This window comes from Cyprinus carpio, chromosome A8 (genome assembly GCF_018340385.1).
Source record: "Cyprinus carpio isolate SPL01 chromosome A8, ASM1834038v1, whole genome shotgun sequence".
Taxonomy (NCBI): Eukaryota; Metazoa; Chordata; class Actinopteri; order Cypriniformes; family Cyprinidae; genus Cyprinus; species Cyprinus carpio.
Window position 1 is genome coordinate 16630498 of NC_056579.1, and position 16787 is coordinate 16647284.

Here is a 16787-nt window from a genome sequence, read left to right on the forward strand (position 1 = left end):
TTCATCAGCTGGAAAAAAAATAATTCTGAAAGTGATTCCAACAATGTTGTTGCTCTGTGTTGTTATTGTTATTGTCCTTGGTGTGAACAGGCCTTTACTGTAAAATAATAATAGTAATAATAATAAGCAAGAGAACATATAAGAAGCAGCTTTAAACATTGTCATGGAACATATTTTTGCATCCAAAAACATTAATCAGGTCCAAATGTGCAGTTATGTCAACTACATTTATTAACCATGAATCCTATATCTCACAAAGCAGCATCAAGCAAATGCAGCAAAACAAGATATTTCGCTGATGAATGGCAGATCTGTTCTTATACATGTTGGGACAGAAATGAGGAAAAGTACCCATCCAGTATTTGTGTTGAAGCCTAATTTTCTACATCCCATACCTTTATCAAATCAAACTATGGATAATGCACACAGACAAAAAATCACACACAAAAAACAACTCCTACAAAATATAACATTAACAGACATCATAATAAAAAAATAAAAGAATACTAAACACAAAATAAAATTTCCACATAATACAGTGTGACATCTCTAAAACTTCCCTTTATTACAGTAAATAATTTACAGGAAAGGATTATTGCAAATAGTTATTCTAGGGGGTAAAAAGTAGCATTTTGGTACAAATTTTGCTTTCTCAACAAAAGGGACATTCTGCTGAAATGTTGGATGAGGCACCTCAATGTTACACCTGTAATACAATGGCGATTAACTAATAATACACAAAATTGAACTAAATAATTTCACCCCCACTTCTAATACTGAATCACCCCAAGATATGTAAAGACATCTCAGAAAATAAAACATAAATGTACTGTGAGCAACATTTATTGTTAGCAACATAACTTGAAACGTATCTTCCCTGTGCTGACTGGAACATTCAGTGGCGTTTTGTGTATCTGAGCGCCATCTGCTGGTAAACGCCTATAACGTGAGTTCTCATTAAAGACCCCCGTCCTCAGGACCAGGTGACCTCCGTAACAGGTGGTTTTGTATCCTTCCAAGTAAAATAGTTTTCCTTGAAAACCTTTTCCATTCAATTTCAGCAATCTTTTCGATCGAAAATAAGTAATTACGGCCTGAAAAGACTGTAAAGCATGAATTATTTTGAAAAATATGAACTAAATAAGATGATGTAACTTATGCGGCGAGCGGAGGGATACAGATGAGATCGGGTTAACGGCCAGTCAGGAGTTAATTGAACATCATTTGGAGCTTCTCAATGAATGGGTAAGAGTTGGTCGTCGAGTTCTAAGTTTTCATCGACATTATGCATATATAATAAGCGATTTGATTGCTCCTGATAGTTGTGAAATCGTGTTTTATGTTATAAACAATGGAAATACTGTGTAAAATGTCTTAAACCACCAAATTAAGTGTCTATTGTCTGGATTACTGTTGGGCAATTAAGTCATTAACTCTATCAGTTGTACAGTATTATATAAACGATGACAGAGGAGCACTTTCTTTGAATATTTAAGACATAAATTTGTATATATTTCGAACCATTCGAATATTCTTTTGAACTTTGAAAGTTCTATTTCAGCAGACCGAACAGAACTTTATTAACGTTTCTTTGTTAGAGACGCCAGGGCCTAGTGGGCGACACATGATAATCGTCATCAATAATATGAACACGATTATGTTTAAAATGTAATAGTGTAATGAATTAGTATTGTTTTTCAAAATGTCACATTCTAACAATATATGACGTCAATAATATGACATTAATGACTTGATGATTTTGTAGGCCTTATCATTTGCGTAAGTGCGAACCTGTCAGAGAACTCGTAGTAACATTGATAATGAAAGTGCACTTCTTAATGTAGAAGGAAAACTGTTCGATTAAAACTCACACATTTTATTGTATTAAAGAATTTAAGTTCTAACCTAATTATTAAGACCGTTAGAATTTGAATAAGCCTCACGTGGCCGTTGTGCGCCACACACGTGAAGAACATGGATCAGTCACGTTGTACTCATCCATATAGAATTATTATTCAACATATTAGAAATCTATTTTGTAGATATTAACTTGCTGTTCGAGCCAAACGTTAACTCTCAGTTGCCATGAAATAACTGTAATGTCGTGGTTTAAAAAAAATCCTCACTCTCGTGTCCTTTCAAATTTAAAAAGATTAAATAAATAACTTTCTTCCATGGAATATTAAATATGATAGGAACCTGTTCATTGAATCAGTTTCAATGAAAGTGTATGGTGATTGACGCTGCCATTTCTGTCAAACAACTTACCATAGCAGAAAAAATCTCTATGAATGGGAGAAAAATGTGGAAAATGTTTGTGCAAAAAAAAGTTCTATTGAAAAAATTGCTATTGTGCACCAAACAGTGAAATGGTTAAATAATAATATTCCACGTTGTAACCTTAATTTGCGTACAGTACAGTGACTGACATAAACCAAAAATAAGCAACAATGACAGGAAGAGCGAGAGCAAGATCAAGAGGCAGAGGTCGCGGTCAGGAGCCTGCAGCTCCTGGAGCGGTGAGCTTATTTAGCTATATTAGATGAGAAAACTTTTGAAATAAACTTATTAGTTTTCCTATTCCTCTGCAGCAACCATCTGTACAACAAGAGACTGCAAAGCCTGTTATGCCCACTCCACCTGAAGGACAGCTGGTGGGGAGAGGGAGACAGAAACCTGCTCCTGGAGCCATGTCTGAAGAGGGTAGGTGCATTAGAGCAGCAAGTGGTAATACTGATATCTGTTTACTATAATATTATTGCCTCATCCCATTTCTTGCTCTTTTGCTTATTTTCTCCCTGTAGCAATGCTGCAGATTTCTGCAGGCTTTCAGCAGGTAAAGATTGGGGAAAGAGGTGGACGTAGGAGAGATTTCCATGATTCTGGTGTCCACACTCGCCAGCTCATGGAACATGTGAAAGAGTCCAAAACGGGTAACATCATATTTTTAATGAGCATGACTTGATTTTTGCTCTCTTGCAAATGTTATGGCTGGTATTGGCAATAGTTTCCTTATTTTCACAGTTTCGATTTGATTAGTTCAAAAACTAACATCCTAATAACAAACATACAAAAACTTTGATATTTTCTGTATTAATCATTAATGTTTTAAACAAAAATCAGTGTTCAAAAACTAATATTCTAATAACTAACATTCAAAAACTTTGATATTTTCTGTATTAATCAAAGCACCAGATCTTCATATTTGAATGATTTCTGAAGGATCATGTGGCACTGAAGACTGGATTGATGACTAGGGCTGGGTATCGAGCTCGATACTTTTTAGGCACCGACTGAATTTCCTCAATACTATCGAGTATCAAAAAATGTCTTGTCGTTCAGTACTAAATTTCGATACCTAAAGGGGCTAATCTGGTCAACGTCAGTGAGCTAGTAAGCATCCAGCATGCTTGATGTGCCTAAATCAAGTGCTGGTGATTTGCTCTGGCGAGGCATTTGTTGTATGGATGTGCTATAGATTTATTTGCAAACTACAACTTTTTAAGTTAAAACAGTTTAAGTTAAAGGTTTGTTGCTGATTAGAACTTGAGGTGGCGATGAGGTCTTAAAATATTTTGAGAATGTCTTCAAAAAGTCTTAAAAAGGTATTGAAATTAACCACAGCAATACCACAAATACTAATGATTTCAACAACTAATTATACTACTGTCTCAAAAATGGAAGTTTTGTATCTGACTAGTCTAAAAGCAAGAAACCCCCAAAAGATGGTAAGAAAAAAAAAAAAAACTTTGTGCATGCGCGTATAGCCTACATTTGAAATACTAATTCTATGAATCACACTGCCAAATCCCTAAATAAATTCTGCCAAAAATAGGTCACAATTATGCCGTAGCCTACGCTTGCCTCACATTATCATCATTTAATTTTAGGTGGTCGTTTAAAAAAAAAAAAAAAGCACACAATCAACGTCAGCCAATGCTTTTTTATTAAAATCATCTGGGCAAATGCAGAACAATGAAAAATCAATCAATAGCCTGACAGAATTCTTTGTTCATATAACCTTAGCCAACATGTTAAAACACAACTCAAAAACAATAGGAAATTTTATCAAGGAATAGCATTAAAATGGCTTTTAAAAACATACTTCATCATGTAGGCTGTCATCTAAAAACAAAACGAACAAAAAGAAAGACAGGACCTGAGGCGATTTCTTGCACTTGAAAGAAATGCACTCTGTGGGAACTGAAGTCGCAGTAGAGGGTGACACGGGAGTGGATTTTCAAATCTCTCCTGTCCCACTCCCGCAAAAAAAAAAAATTCCGTCCCGTATATATCCCACGAAAAAACTGGGGTAAAATCCCATCCTGTCCCAATCCCACTAAAAAACTGGGGGGAAATTCCATCCAGTCCCAGGAGAATGACTCCCGTTCCCTCCCACTCCCCTGTTGTATTTTTTTTTTTTTTTTTTTTTTTTTTTGTAATTTTATTGAACTGAAAGCCATCTTAAACAATGCACATTGTGTTAAATTTCATGTAAATCATCCATGCTAACACACACGCTTTCTATTTTTGAAAGTAGACATTTCACTCTATATAGATTTTTTCATACAAGGAGTTTAAAAGTTTCTCGCTCAAGTTCACATGACCGAGATGAAAGCGCATCTTGTTTGCTTTAATTATTTTACAGAAGCGCAATGTTTTGTTGTTATACAAATAAACGTAGAGTCCTTACGGATTCGAAAGATTTATTACTTTTATCTGTATGACCAAAAACTACGGAGTATTTTATGAGCAAGTGAGTGCACTGGTGCCTCCATCTGTCCTGCTGTAAGCGCTGCTGTTCAGTTTCCACACACACTTCAATAGCGCACATTTCTGTAGGGTAACATTAACTTAATCTAACAATAAAAATTAAACTAAAATAAAGGTCCTTCTCAAAAAATTAGCATATTGTGAAAAAGTTCATTATTTTCCATAATGTAATGATAAAAATTAAACTTTCATTTGCTCTGGCGATATTTTAGATTCATTGCATACCAACTGAAATATTTGCAGGTCTTTTATTGTTTTAATACTGATGATTTTGGCATACATGCTCATGAAAACCCAAAATTCCTATCTCAAAAAATTAGCATATCATGAAAAGGTTCTCTAAACGAGCTATAAACCTAATCATCTGAATCAAACTAATTAACTCTAAACACCTGCAAAAGATTCCTGAGGCTTTTAAAAAACTCCCAGCCTGGTTCATTACTCAAAACCGCAATCATGGGTAAGACTGCCGACCTGACTGCTGTCCAGAAGGCCATCATTGACACCCTCAAGCGAGAGGGTAAGACACAGAAAGAAATTTCTGAACGAATAGGCTGTTCCCAGAGTGCTGTATCAAGGCACCTCAGTGGGAAAGGAAAAAGTGTGGCAAAAAAACGCTGCACAACGAGAAGAGGTGACCGGACCCTGAGGAAGATAGTGGAGAAGGACCGATTCCAGACCTTGGGGGACCTGCGGAAGCAGTTGGCTGAGTCTGGAGTAGAAACAATCCAGAGCCACCGTGCACAGGCGTGTGCTTTTGAACCAGAAACAGCGGCAGAAGCGCCTGACCTGGGCTACAGAGAAGCAGCACTGGACTGTTGCTCAGTGGTCCAAAGTACTCTTTTTGCGGATGAAAGCAAATTTTGCATGTCATTCGGAAATCAAGCTGCCAGAGTCTGGAGGAAGACTGGGGAGAAGGAAATGCCAAAATGCCTGAAGTCCAGTGTCAAGTACCCACAGTCAGTGATGGTGTCTGGGGTGCCATGTCAGCTGCTGGTGTTGGTCCACTGTGTTTTATCAAGGGCAGGGTCAATGCAGCTAGCTATCAGGAGATTTTGGAAAACTTCACGCTTCCATCTGCTGAAAAGTTTTTATGGAGATGAAGATTTCGTTTTTCAGCACGACCTGGCACCTGCTCACAGTGCCAAAACCACTGGTAAATGGTTTATTGACCATGGTATTACTGTGCTCAATTGGCCTGCCAACTCTCCTGACCTGAACCCCATAGAGAATCTGTGGGATATTGTGAAGAGAAAGTTGAGAGACGCAAGACCCAACACTCTGGATGAGCTTAAGGCCGCTATCGAAGCATCCTGGGCCTCCATAACACCTCAGCAGTGCCACAGGCTGATTGCCTCCATGCCACGCCGCATTGAAGCAGTCATTTCTGCAAAAGGATTCCCGACCAAGTATTGAGTGCATAACTGAACATAATTATTTGAAGGTTTGACTTTTTTTGTATTAAAAAGCACTTTTCTTTTTATTGGTCAGATGAAATATGCTAATTTTTTTGAGATAGGAATTTTTATTTTTCATGAGCTGTATGCCAAAATCATCGGTATTAAAAAGCAATAAAGACCTGAAATATTTCAGTTGGTGTGCAATGAATCTAAAATATATGAAAGTTTAATTTTTATCATTACATTATGGAAAATAATGAACAAATATTACATTATTATGGTTCAGTTTGTTAACATTAGTTAATGTTAGATGAAAAGCTATATTTGAGGTCGATGAATGATGGGTGGGCTTTTGGATGTCCTGCCCGATGTAGGCTACTGTATCACCACATAGACCAGCCATTAACAATCTGTCCGTCACGCGTACGTCATTCACTTAACCAGCCACACCAAAGCAAACAGGAGAGCATAAAGAGACAGGACAATTAGAATTGAGTTCAAAATTAAAATATAGGCCTACAGTTTATAGTTTAGTTTTATTTTTACATATAAAGTTGGGGATCAAAGTGTTATTACGATTCCCGGTCCCGCCCACTCCCGCTGACATTTTGTCCTGTCCCAATCCCGTGATTAATAGTGATTTTGTTTCCAATCCCGCGGGATTCCCGAAAAAATGTCATCTTCTAAGTCGCAGGCATGCAGAGATAATGAAAAGAAAGCTAACAGAATGGACGTCCGGCACCACCACTGAAGTGGGTCTTCATTAGAGGAATAGACGGCGCGGACGGGATCGCAGTGAATGACGTGATTCACATTAGCTGGCTTTGGCTAGTCTCTAAGCTACACTTTTAAAAATAATGTATTATTTAAATATTTTATTTTAACTTATTTAAAATGTTTTAAATGTAACAATGGTAATTTAATGGTAAAATAAAATGATGGTAATTTGAATAATTGTTTTTTTTTCTTTTGTGTAATTGACTGTTGTTTTCAGTGTTGACTAGTAGCAGCTGTACCGTTTAGTCGACTAGACCTGCACATCCCTAGCATATACCCTGTAATAACTTCCGATTGTGATCTAATGAGGGGTTTGCCGATATAATATTGCTGAAATATTTTATTTGTAGCCTTTTATATCTAATCGCTACACCTGCTTAGCATTTCTCATGTAAACACCCTGTATTTTTATGAAAATAGGCAGAATCTCATGAAAATCACATACAAATCATAAACTGTCGTAATCGTCTGTTTATTAGCTTCATGTTTTATCCATGGAAACGTTTTTCTGGATTTCTAATGGTCAGAACTGAACACGGAAGTGTAATGGATGTTCGTCATAGGAGACAGGGTGGGTTATAAACGCTTAATATGAGTCTGTAAAAACATAAATTGAAAAACAAAACCTTAAAGTTTGTTTTTGAGGTAATGTAATCTTGTTAAAATGAATTTAATAAAATTGGTATTGAAGAAAGTATTGTTCAGGAACCGGTATTAAAGTCTAGGTATCGGTATCAATATTAGAAAGTTTCGAACGATACCCAGCCCTAGTGATGACTGCTGAAAATTCAGCTTCACCACCACAGGAATAAATAAGACTTTACGGTATGTTACAATAGAAAATAGATACGTTAAGTTTTAGTAGTTTTTCACAATGTTACTGTTTTTACTGCAACAAATAAATGCAGCCTTGGTGAGTGTTAGAGACTTCTTTCAAACACCATTAAATTTTTTTCTGACCCCAAACAGGGCATGTTTCCCACAGCCCTGTTCAAGTGTAAGTAATGTAGAGTAATTTGACACTCTTCCTTTAACCACAGGTGTTTCAGGCACTGCCATTGAGCTGAGGGCCAATTTCATGCGTCTGCTTTCACGGCCTCTGTGGGCTTTGTATCAGTACCACGTGGACTACAAGCCACCTATGGAGTCTCGGCGCTTACGCTCCGCTTTGCTTTTCCAGCACGAGGAGACTTTGGGCAAAGCACACACTTTTGATGGAGCCATTCTCTTCCTCCCTAACAAACTTCACAACACTGTATGATTTCAGATCCTTAAAGTGCTCATAATTTCAATGGCTCTTATTGAGGCTTTGGCGTGTGGATTTGTTTTGGTTGTCAGTGATAAGTTGCTTTATCTCCAGGAGACAGTCCTGTGCAGTGAGACCAGAAATGGAGAGAAGGTTGAGATCACTGTTACTCTGACCAACGAGCTCCCGCCATCCTCTCCTGTATGCTTGCAGTTTTACAACATCCTCTTCAGAAGGTAAGCACAGACAGCACTTTGTTTGAAATAGTGTTATTTATGAGGTAAGTAACCTGTTTATTTTGTGTTGTAGGATTCTGAGGATACTAAACATGCAGCAGATCGGGCGTCATTACTACAATCCTGATGATCCATTCAACATCCCCCAGCACAGGTTTTGAAACAAATGTGTTGTGTGACGTTTACCTTCTGTTGGAAAGTGATTGAACATTGGAACCTGTCTGAATCTGTTTGCAGGTTGACGATTTGGCCTGGATTCGTGACCACCATCCTTCAGTATGAGTCCAGCATCATGCTGTGCACCGATGTGAGCCACAAGGTTCTACGCAGTGAGACAGTCCTTGACTTCATGTACAGTCTGAGGCAGCAGTGTGGAGACCAGCGCTTCCCTGAAGCCTGCACAAAGGAGCTTGTGGGCCTGATCATTCTGACCAAGTAAAATGAGCACAAATTTATACACACGCTCACTGCTGTTCAAAAGGTTGGGGTTGGTAGGATTTGTTATTGTTTTAAAAAGTCTCTTGGGCTCACTTAAGTTTGTTTAATTACAATATTATTGAAAAACAGTTTTTCATTTTTAATGTATTTCAAAATGTTATTTCCTGTATGGCAAAGCCAAAATCCCACAAAAATCACTGATACTTAATAAATCAGAAGTAGAGCCCGACCGATATGGATTTTTGGGGGGCCGATGCCGATATTAACTCGAAAAGAGCCGATTTATAAGCCGATATTTTGATTTTGAAAATAAACTGGATATTAGACCCATTTCCTATAAACTACACTTACACAACATTCAATAGTAAAATATCTGCCTGTTCTATGTATGTGGGCTGTATAAACCATTTTCCAGAAGGGATTATGTTAAAAAAAAGCCTTAGATTACAGTCTCAATGACTAAACAATTGCACATCAAAAGTATATATTTTTTAATGATCAAAAAGAACACTGCATTAGAGGAATCTTTGCAGAAGTAGTCCCACACTTTGCTGCTACAGCGTTCACCTTTTTCAGCCATCTGTAGGGCAGAAAGAGAGACAGAGAAAGAATAAGCATGTGTATTAATAATATCACCATGTATCATTACTCATGTCATCATTAGAATTATAATAATAATAAACAGGGATCTCCAACATAGGCTAAAATGAGAAATATAGAGAAAATATATATATATATATATTTTTATTTGTCAAGCAATAGGTATTACCTATTACCTACTTATATTTAACTATATTATTACAACATATTCCTGTTATGTCTGTAAAACTGCTTTGAAACAATCTGTAAAAAAAGAAGAAAAAAAAGCGCTTGTTCAGCTCACATTTATTTACATGTCCCCTCTGGTTTAATCATTTCTGACGCACCTACTGTAGTAACTGTAACTACACTATATTTGCTCTCACAAACACATTCACAACGGACCCGTATATCTTCTCCTCTTCTCTTTGTGCAGTCTGAATCAAAACATCGTCATGCGCTGGCGAACGTAAAGTTAGCCTACTGTTACCGGAAGATTACGGAATCAATTCGAAGTTGAATGGTTAACGTTAGTGTCATGAACACACCGCTGTCAATTTTGAGAAGAACCACCTTCAAACAAGTTAATAGCAAGCATTTAAGGGGCCTGCTAAAAAGGAAGCTATGTTTGCGTTAGAATAACGTAACAGTTGTTGTTTTTTTTTCGAGGCACGCTGTACATAACTTCTAGTCATTGACTACACGTGCCCCCCTGCCACAGTTACGCGGTCATTATGTGAGAAACACTGCAGATATATTTAGAATAAGTTAAACGCTAACGTTATAGTTTGACCTCTTATTAACGTTCGCGCTCTTCCACTGATAAACATGGTATTAGCTTTGTGGCTAATCTAATATAGCAATGCATTAGCGGTTGTAAGTGATGTTACAGAATATTTAGAAGTGATAATGATAGGACCGTAAGCTAGAACTACCACACTGTTTTTATATACAGTTTATGAAATAAATCTACAATCATTTCACATGACGAACAACAGACTCACCGTCAAAAGAGTACATCTCAGTGGCTCGGCTGATAGCTTTCTTCTGTAGTGGATTTCTGGCACTGTTGTCAACTGGGGAGTTGCAGAGCTCCCTCTGGTGGGCAAACTATGCAAACACTCATAACATGAGTGAAGAATGAGACTCTGTTTTTTTATGTTTCATCGGCCGTTATAAACGCCGATGCCGATTTAAATGCAATTAGCTCATATCGGCCGATAATATCGGCCGGCCGATAAATATTTCTGTCTAAAGTCACATGATCCTTCAGAAATCATTCTAATATGCTGATTTGCTCAAGAAACATTTATTATCAATGTTTTAAACAGTTGTGCTGCTTAGTATTTTTGTGGAAACCGTGATATATTTTCATCAGTTATAATAAAAATACAAAAAGCAAAAATCATTAAAAATTAAAATTTGTATTTTTTTGTAACATTAAAAAATGTTTTTACTGTCATTTTTGATCAATGTGTCCTTTCTGAATAATTTAGTTTCTTTAAAAAATAAAAAATCTTACTGACCCCAACAATTTAAACGATAGTGAGTTTTTCTTTAATGGATTCATAACTTTAAACGTTTTAAAATCTTTAAAAGTTGCTCTGTGTATGAGAATTGTTAAGTAGCAAGTAACAATGTGTAACAAATTATTATTCGTAGGTACAATAATAAGACATACAGGATTGATGATATTGCCTGGGATCATACCCCCAACAACACATTTAAGAAGGGAGATACAGAGATCTCGTTCAAGAACTACTTCAAAACGGTAGCTTTACGATATAGGGAATTTATTTGATACTAGTTGCAGAATTTTAGTGTCACACTCAGTTATTCTCTCTCTCTCTCTCCAGCAATATGGTCTGGACATAACAGATGGCAACCAGGTTCTTCTGGTTAGTCACGTGAAGAGACTCGTACCACCATCACTTCCTCCACCACCACCACCCACCATTCTCCCACAATACTTCTACCACACCACAGGTAAGTCCTTTTTGAAGTCCCATTAAAATGGTTGAAGAGTTTGGTTTTCTTTAATGTGATGTATTTTTGACAGTTTCTTTTAAACAGGAAGCAGGGGTGGAACATAGTGAAGGTCTCATCCCTTTTCATTTCTTTTTAAATAGCCAGTATCCTGAAGTTAAGAACAACTGACAACACTGACAAACTGTCAGTGAATATGCTCATTATTTCTTTGTTATATAGTATGTGAAAATCAGTATGTGGAGTTAGTGTGTCTGAATTCACAGTATTCATAAAACAGTAAATGGAAAGTACCTGGATCACCTGCTTCTTTTGCTTTGATTCTGAAGTGCCAGTGCTTTACTCTCCCATGAGGCCACGGGAGTAGAATTGTGAATGGCAGTGAAGTGACGCAACTTGACCCCATAGGTCCAGATTTCATTCATAATATAAAGAACATACTTAATGGTTGAAGTATGTTCCTTGTTTAAATGTAGTACATAATCAGTATGGGATTGAAGACAGCTTATGATTTGCTAGTCAAAGGCTGGTGGTGTATATCATTTTTTCAGCCTCTAGGAAGTCACTGCATATAGATGAGATGAAAGCTAATAGACAGAGCTAATAGAGTACAATATGGAATAAAATGAGTTCATGTTCTGCAGTCTTTAGTTATAAACAAGTCTCTGATGTGCATGCATCTATTTCCTGTGAAGGTCTGACAGATAAGATGCGCGCTGATTTCAACATCATGAAGGATCTTGCCTCACACACAAGGCTGAGTCCTGAACAGAGAGAGACCAGAATTAACCGCTTAATCTCCAACATCAACAGGTACAGATTCTACCAGCCCTTAAAGGAGTAGTTCACTTCCAGAATGAAAATGATCATTTACCCACCCTCCACTTGTTCCAAACCTGTATGAGTTTCTTTCTTCTGTTAAACACAAAGGAAGATATTTTGAAAAATGTTGGGATCAGACAGTTGATGAGCACCATTGACTTCCATAGTATTTTTTTTTTTTTTCCTACTATGGAAGTCGGTGGTGTCCATCAACTTTTCGTATACCAACATTTTTCAAAATATCTTCTTTTGTGTTCAGCAGAAGAAAGAAACTCATTCAGGTTTGGAACAAGTGGAGGGTGAGTAAATGATAATTTTCATTCTGGAAGATATATCTTATCAACTCACAATCACATACAATCTGCTTCCCTTCAGAAATGCAGACGTGCAGAATGAACTGACTACTTGGGGTCTGAGCTTTGAGAATAGACTACTGAGTATGAATGGAAGAGTTCTGCCCTCTGAGAGGATCATACAGGGAGGCAGAGCGGTAAGAGAGATTAATTCACATCCCAGCAGGCATTCATAATGTAACAGGTTTGATTATTCTTTCATTTTCAACTCTTAGTATGAGTATAACCCATGGACAGCTGACTGGACTAAAGAGATGAGAGGTCTTCCTCTGATTAGCTGCATGTCTCTTGACAACTGGTTGATGTTCTACACACGACGAAATGCGGATGTTGCTCAGTCTCTGCTTCAAACTCTCAACAAAGTGTCTGGGCCCATGGGTATCCGCATGCAGAGGGCCATCATGTGAGTTGTGTGAAATTTTTAATGTAAAAGAACTTTCCATTTAATTTTTATGTTAATTATTATTCCTGGCCAAGCAGGATTGAATATGAGGATCGTCAGGAATCTCTTCTGAGAGCCCTGCAACAAAATGTAGCACGTGAAACACAGATGGTGAGTCTGGCAATCACATGCATGCACAATTTGCATATACAGAGCTTTTGTTTCAAACTGCTTCTGTGCCTTTCATAGGTTGTGGTGATCTTGCCTACCAATCGAAAGGACAAGTATGACTGTGTGAAGAAGTACCTGTGTGTGGACTGCCCCACTCCTAGTCAGTGTGTGGTGTCTCGCACCATTAGCAAACCTCAAGCGCTTATGACTGTGGCCACCAAGATTGCTTTGCAGATGAACTGCAAAATGGGAGGAGAGCTGTGGAGTGTAGAAATCCCAGTAAGACTCAAATTATAGCTGTTAGAAATTATATCTTACTGGCTTGTGCCAAGTATCAGATTCCACAATGAATCTTTGTTTTTCAGCTTCGGCAGCTGATGATTGTAGGCATAGACTGTTACCACGATACTGCTGCTGGGAAGAGATCCATTGGAGCACTGGTGGCCAGTCTGAACCAGGGCATGTCCAGGTAATATAATAATTAGAAAATGGCACTGTTTAACTAGATACAGTTAAAGTTTGTGCTCAGCATTATGTTGGACTGGTTGGGCAATAAAACAAAAACATTGTCATGAATAGTACTAGTTAACAGACTACAGTTAATAATATTGTGTGGTTGGGCATGATTGTTGTATAATGTCACTTTTGTTACCTTTTTAGGTGGTTCTCCAAGTGCGTCTTGCAAAACCGTGGTCAGGAGATCATTGATGCACTAAAAGGGTCGTTGCAAGGTGTGAAATGTTGACAAATTTTCATTTTGGCAATTGGCAATTTGGAACTAGAGTGATGCTAACCGAGTGGCCTACAAAATGATGTCATCCCCGCAGCACTCTATACTGAAGCTGTTTGTCGTTTTAGCTGCCCTGAAGGCTTATCTGAAGTACAACAACTGTCTGCCCTCCCGGATCATTGTGTTCAGAGATGGAGTTGGAGATGGCATGCTGCAGAGCGTGGTGGACTACGAAGTCCCTCAGATCATGCAGTCCATCAAGACCATGGGGCAAGATTATGAGTGAGCCACACTTCATGTTTCATATTTACACTTGGGGGATGTTAAATTCCCTTGGTTGTAATCATATTTACATTCTGCATACAGGCCCAAGCTGTCAGTAGTGGTGGTGAAAAAGCGCATCAGCTCCAGATTCTTTGCCCGGATTGATGGCAAAATTGCCAACCCTCCTCCTGGGACAGTCATCGACACTGAAGTCACTCGTCCAGAGTGGTGTGTATAGAGTCATTAAGCCTGATCTCTACCCATAAATCACAGGGTCCGGGTGGGGTCTTAAAATGTCTTGCATTCAGTTTTATTAAATTTAAGCTTAAAAAAGGTCTGACATGGTATAACAAAAGACTTAAATATAATTTTAAGAGGTCTTAAATCTGGGGACAAAAAAAAACAGGATCAAGATACAGTCTGAAGATTAAGTTACAGTGATGATTAAACATAAAAGTCTATGAGTTTAAATACGAGCGCTGCATGTTTCAAATTAAAAATTCAGTTTTAAATACCATGGATTTATGTTAAGTGATTAATGCTGTTGAATCAAGATACATCAAAATATATAGTCCCAGTGTATTTTGGGCTTATTTCATATTTAAAGGGGTCCTATTATGCTCTTTTACAAAGTCTTGATTTTGTTTTGGGGGTGTACTAGATAAGGCTTTCATAATAGGTTGTTCGAAAAACATTATTTTTCACATATTTTACATTATTACAACACCTCTCTCCCCAGTCTGGCATGAACAGCTGGAATAGTTCCTGTATCAAATGAAGGCCCACCTTCTGAAATATGAGATGTGCTGTGATTGGTTAGTTGGGCCAGTGTGCGTTGTGATTGATAGCAATCAGCACCTGGTCGGGAAATGTCCTGCCTCTTATCATAGCTGCCTGCTGTAAGCTTCAGTGTAAATATTGCATCAAAATCAAATCAATTTGAGCGCGATTTAAACCCGGATGATTGTAACCAATCTAAGCTCGTCTGTCTTGGGAACAGTAGCACGTCTCCAACATAATAATAACACTCGCTGCCTTCTCTAGTGCAGCTCAACCAGGTCTCGTCCCATTCGTCGATCTTTGTGATATCACAAATCCTGGAAAATATTCGTTGTAGTCTAAACAAGCCGTTTGTTGTAGTTTTTGAAAAGTGATTTCTGTTAAATAAAATATCTCTTTTTGAAGTGGACTTTGAGCTCTGTAACTTTGCAGATCTTTTTTATGCTCAAACAGCAACATTACACACTAACTAAAGTTGAAAAAGTGAAAAAGCATAATAGTGCCCCTTTAAAAGTTCACATTATGCATAAAATCTGTTTTTCAGGTTATTGTTATTTTGATTGCACAAATTGTATCTGCCATTTAATTCAATATAAACTGCTCACATTTATTCTGTACTACATCTGCTTTCACTCAGGTACGATTTCTTCATTGTAAGTCAAGCTGTGCGCTTTGGTTGTGTCGCACCTACTCACTACAACGTGGTGTTCGACAGCAGCGGCCTCAAACCAGATCACATGCAGAGACTCACCTACAAACTCTGCCACATGTACTACAACTGGCAGGTAATGACCAATGTAGATCACTACATCAGTATCACACTACTCTTAATAGTCTATAATATTACGTGCTGTCTTGCATATTCTTTATGGTTGTCTTTCTTCCTTTTTTATCTTAAGGGCATCGTCCGAGTGCCAGCACCATGTCAGTACGCCCACAAACTGGCCTTCCTGGTTGGTCAGAGCATTCACAAGGAGCCCAACATGAACCTGGATGACTTCTTGTACTACCTGTAACCTGTAAAGTGATAAGTTTCAGGGTCTCAAAGAATAAATTGGCCACTTTTATTAGTTTATTTTCCAAGTAGATTGAGTTGTGTGAAGTACACTGTCAGAAGAATGTTTATATAGCTACATGTAGTGTTTTCAGAGAGAAGCAGGTATAAGCCGTTTTGTGTTTGTAAGGGGAAATGCACATGGTCCTACTTTTCTTTCTCTTTCTAATGTTCAATTAAATTGTTCTGGTGTCTTGTGAATATAGACCATGTTTTTGTGTGTGTGTGTAAAGGGATGGTTCAAATGGCATATTTCTTGGATTTTATGTTTAGAGGCCCTGATTGTTAACGGAAATTAAGTAAACATTTGTTTTCTGGTTTCCAGTATAAAAGATGAATGGTTATATCTGATTAATATCTTCAGCGTTCGTGTACTATGTGCATGTATATGTTTTTCAGACAGTTTAATATATTGATGCTCTAATGTTTATCAAAAATGTTACAGCTCAAATGCCTTTTTGTAAATTGAATTGAAAGGTAAGGAAAGTTTACACAAATCAGAAACACTGGGAAGAGCTGAAGCTCAGAAAGCTGTAATTTAGGATTGTATTGATGTGTTAAAGGGATACATCAGATTGAGTTTTACTGAAGAGCAGTGATATAAGAATAAAGCTCAAGTTGACATGTTTGTTAATTTGCCACAATTTAGCCCATAGTGACGAAAGATTTGATAAAACGGTGGCATTAATGTACATGGATAGGTGAAAATTAATTGCAAAATTTGAATGGTTATTTTGGCATTAAAGTTAATTGTGGACAGCCCAGTTTCCTTCGTTGTCACCGTCTTTTTTCATAT

General features: G+C 37.5%; 1 protein-coding gene across 1 annotated transcript; it reads left to right on the plus strand.

Moving 5' to 3' along the window:
• The first annotated feature begins 1132 nt into the window (after positions 1-1132).
• On the plus strand, positions 1133-16760 carry LOC109089199 (piwi-like protein 1). The gene is made up of 21 exons (XM_042762535.1): positions 1133-1245; positions 2417-2519; positions 2592-2703; positions 2805-2933; positions 7991-8205; positions 8311-8432; positions 8506-8586; positions 8670-8867; positions 11112-11220; positions 11306-11435; positions 12131-12248; positions 12633-12747; positions 12826-13013; positions 13091-13163; positions 13242-13442; positions 13529-13632; positions 13824-13894; positions 14022-14175; positions 14260-14385; positions 15575-15722; positions 15837-16760. Exons 2-21 carry the CDS (start codon positions 2451-2453, stop codon positions 15951-15953), a joined length of 2580 nt encoding a protein of 859 aa, XP_042618469.1. The 5' UTR covers positions 1133-1245; positions 2417-2450; the 3' UTR covers positions 15954-16760.
• The last annotated feature ends 27 nt before the right edge of the window (positions 16761-16787 follow it).

Coding starts and splice junctions, on each gene's coding strand:
- LOC109089199 (XM_042762535.1), top strand. CDS start 2,451: ATGACAGGAAGAGCGAGAGCAAGATCAAGAGGCAGAGGTCGCGGTCAG. Junction 8,206..8,310: donor CTAACAAACTTCACAACACT/GTATGATTTCAG, acceptor CTTTATCTCCAG/GAGACAGTCCTGTGCAGTGA. Junction 14,386..15,574: donor GAAGTCACTCGTCCAGAGTG/GTGTGTATAGAG, acceptor GCTTTCACTCAG/GTACGATTTCTTCATTGTAA.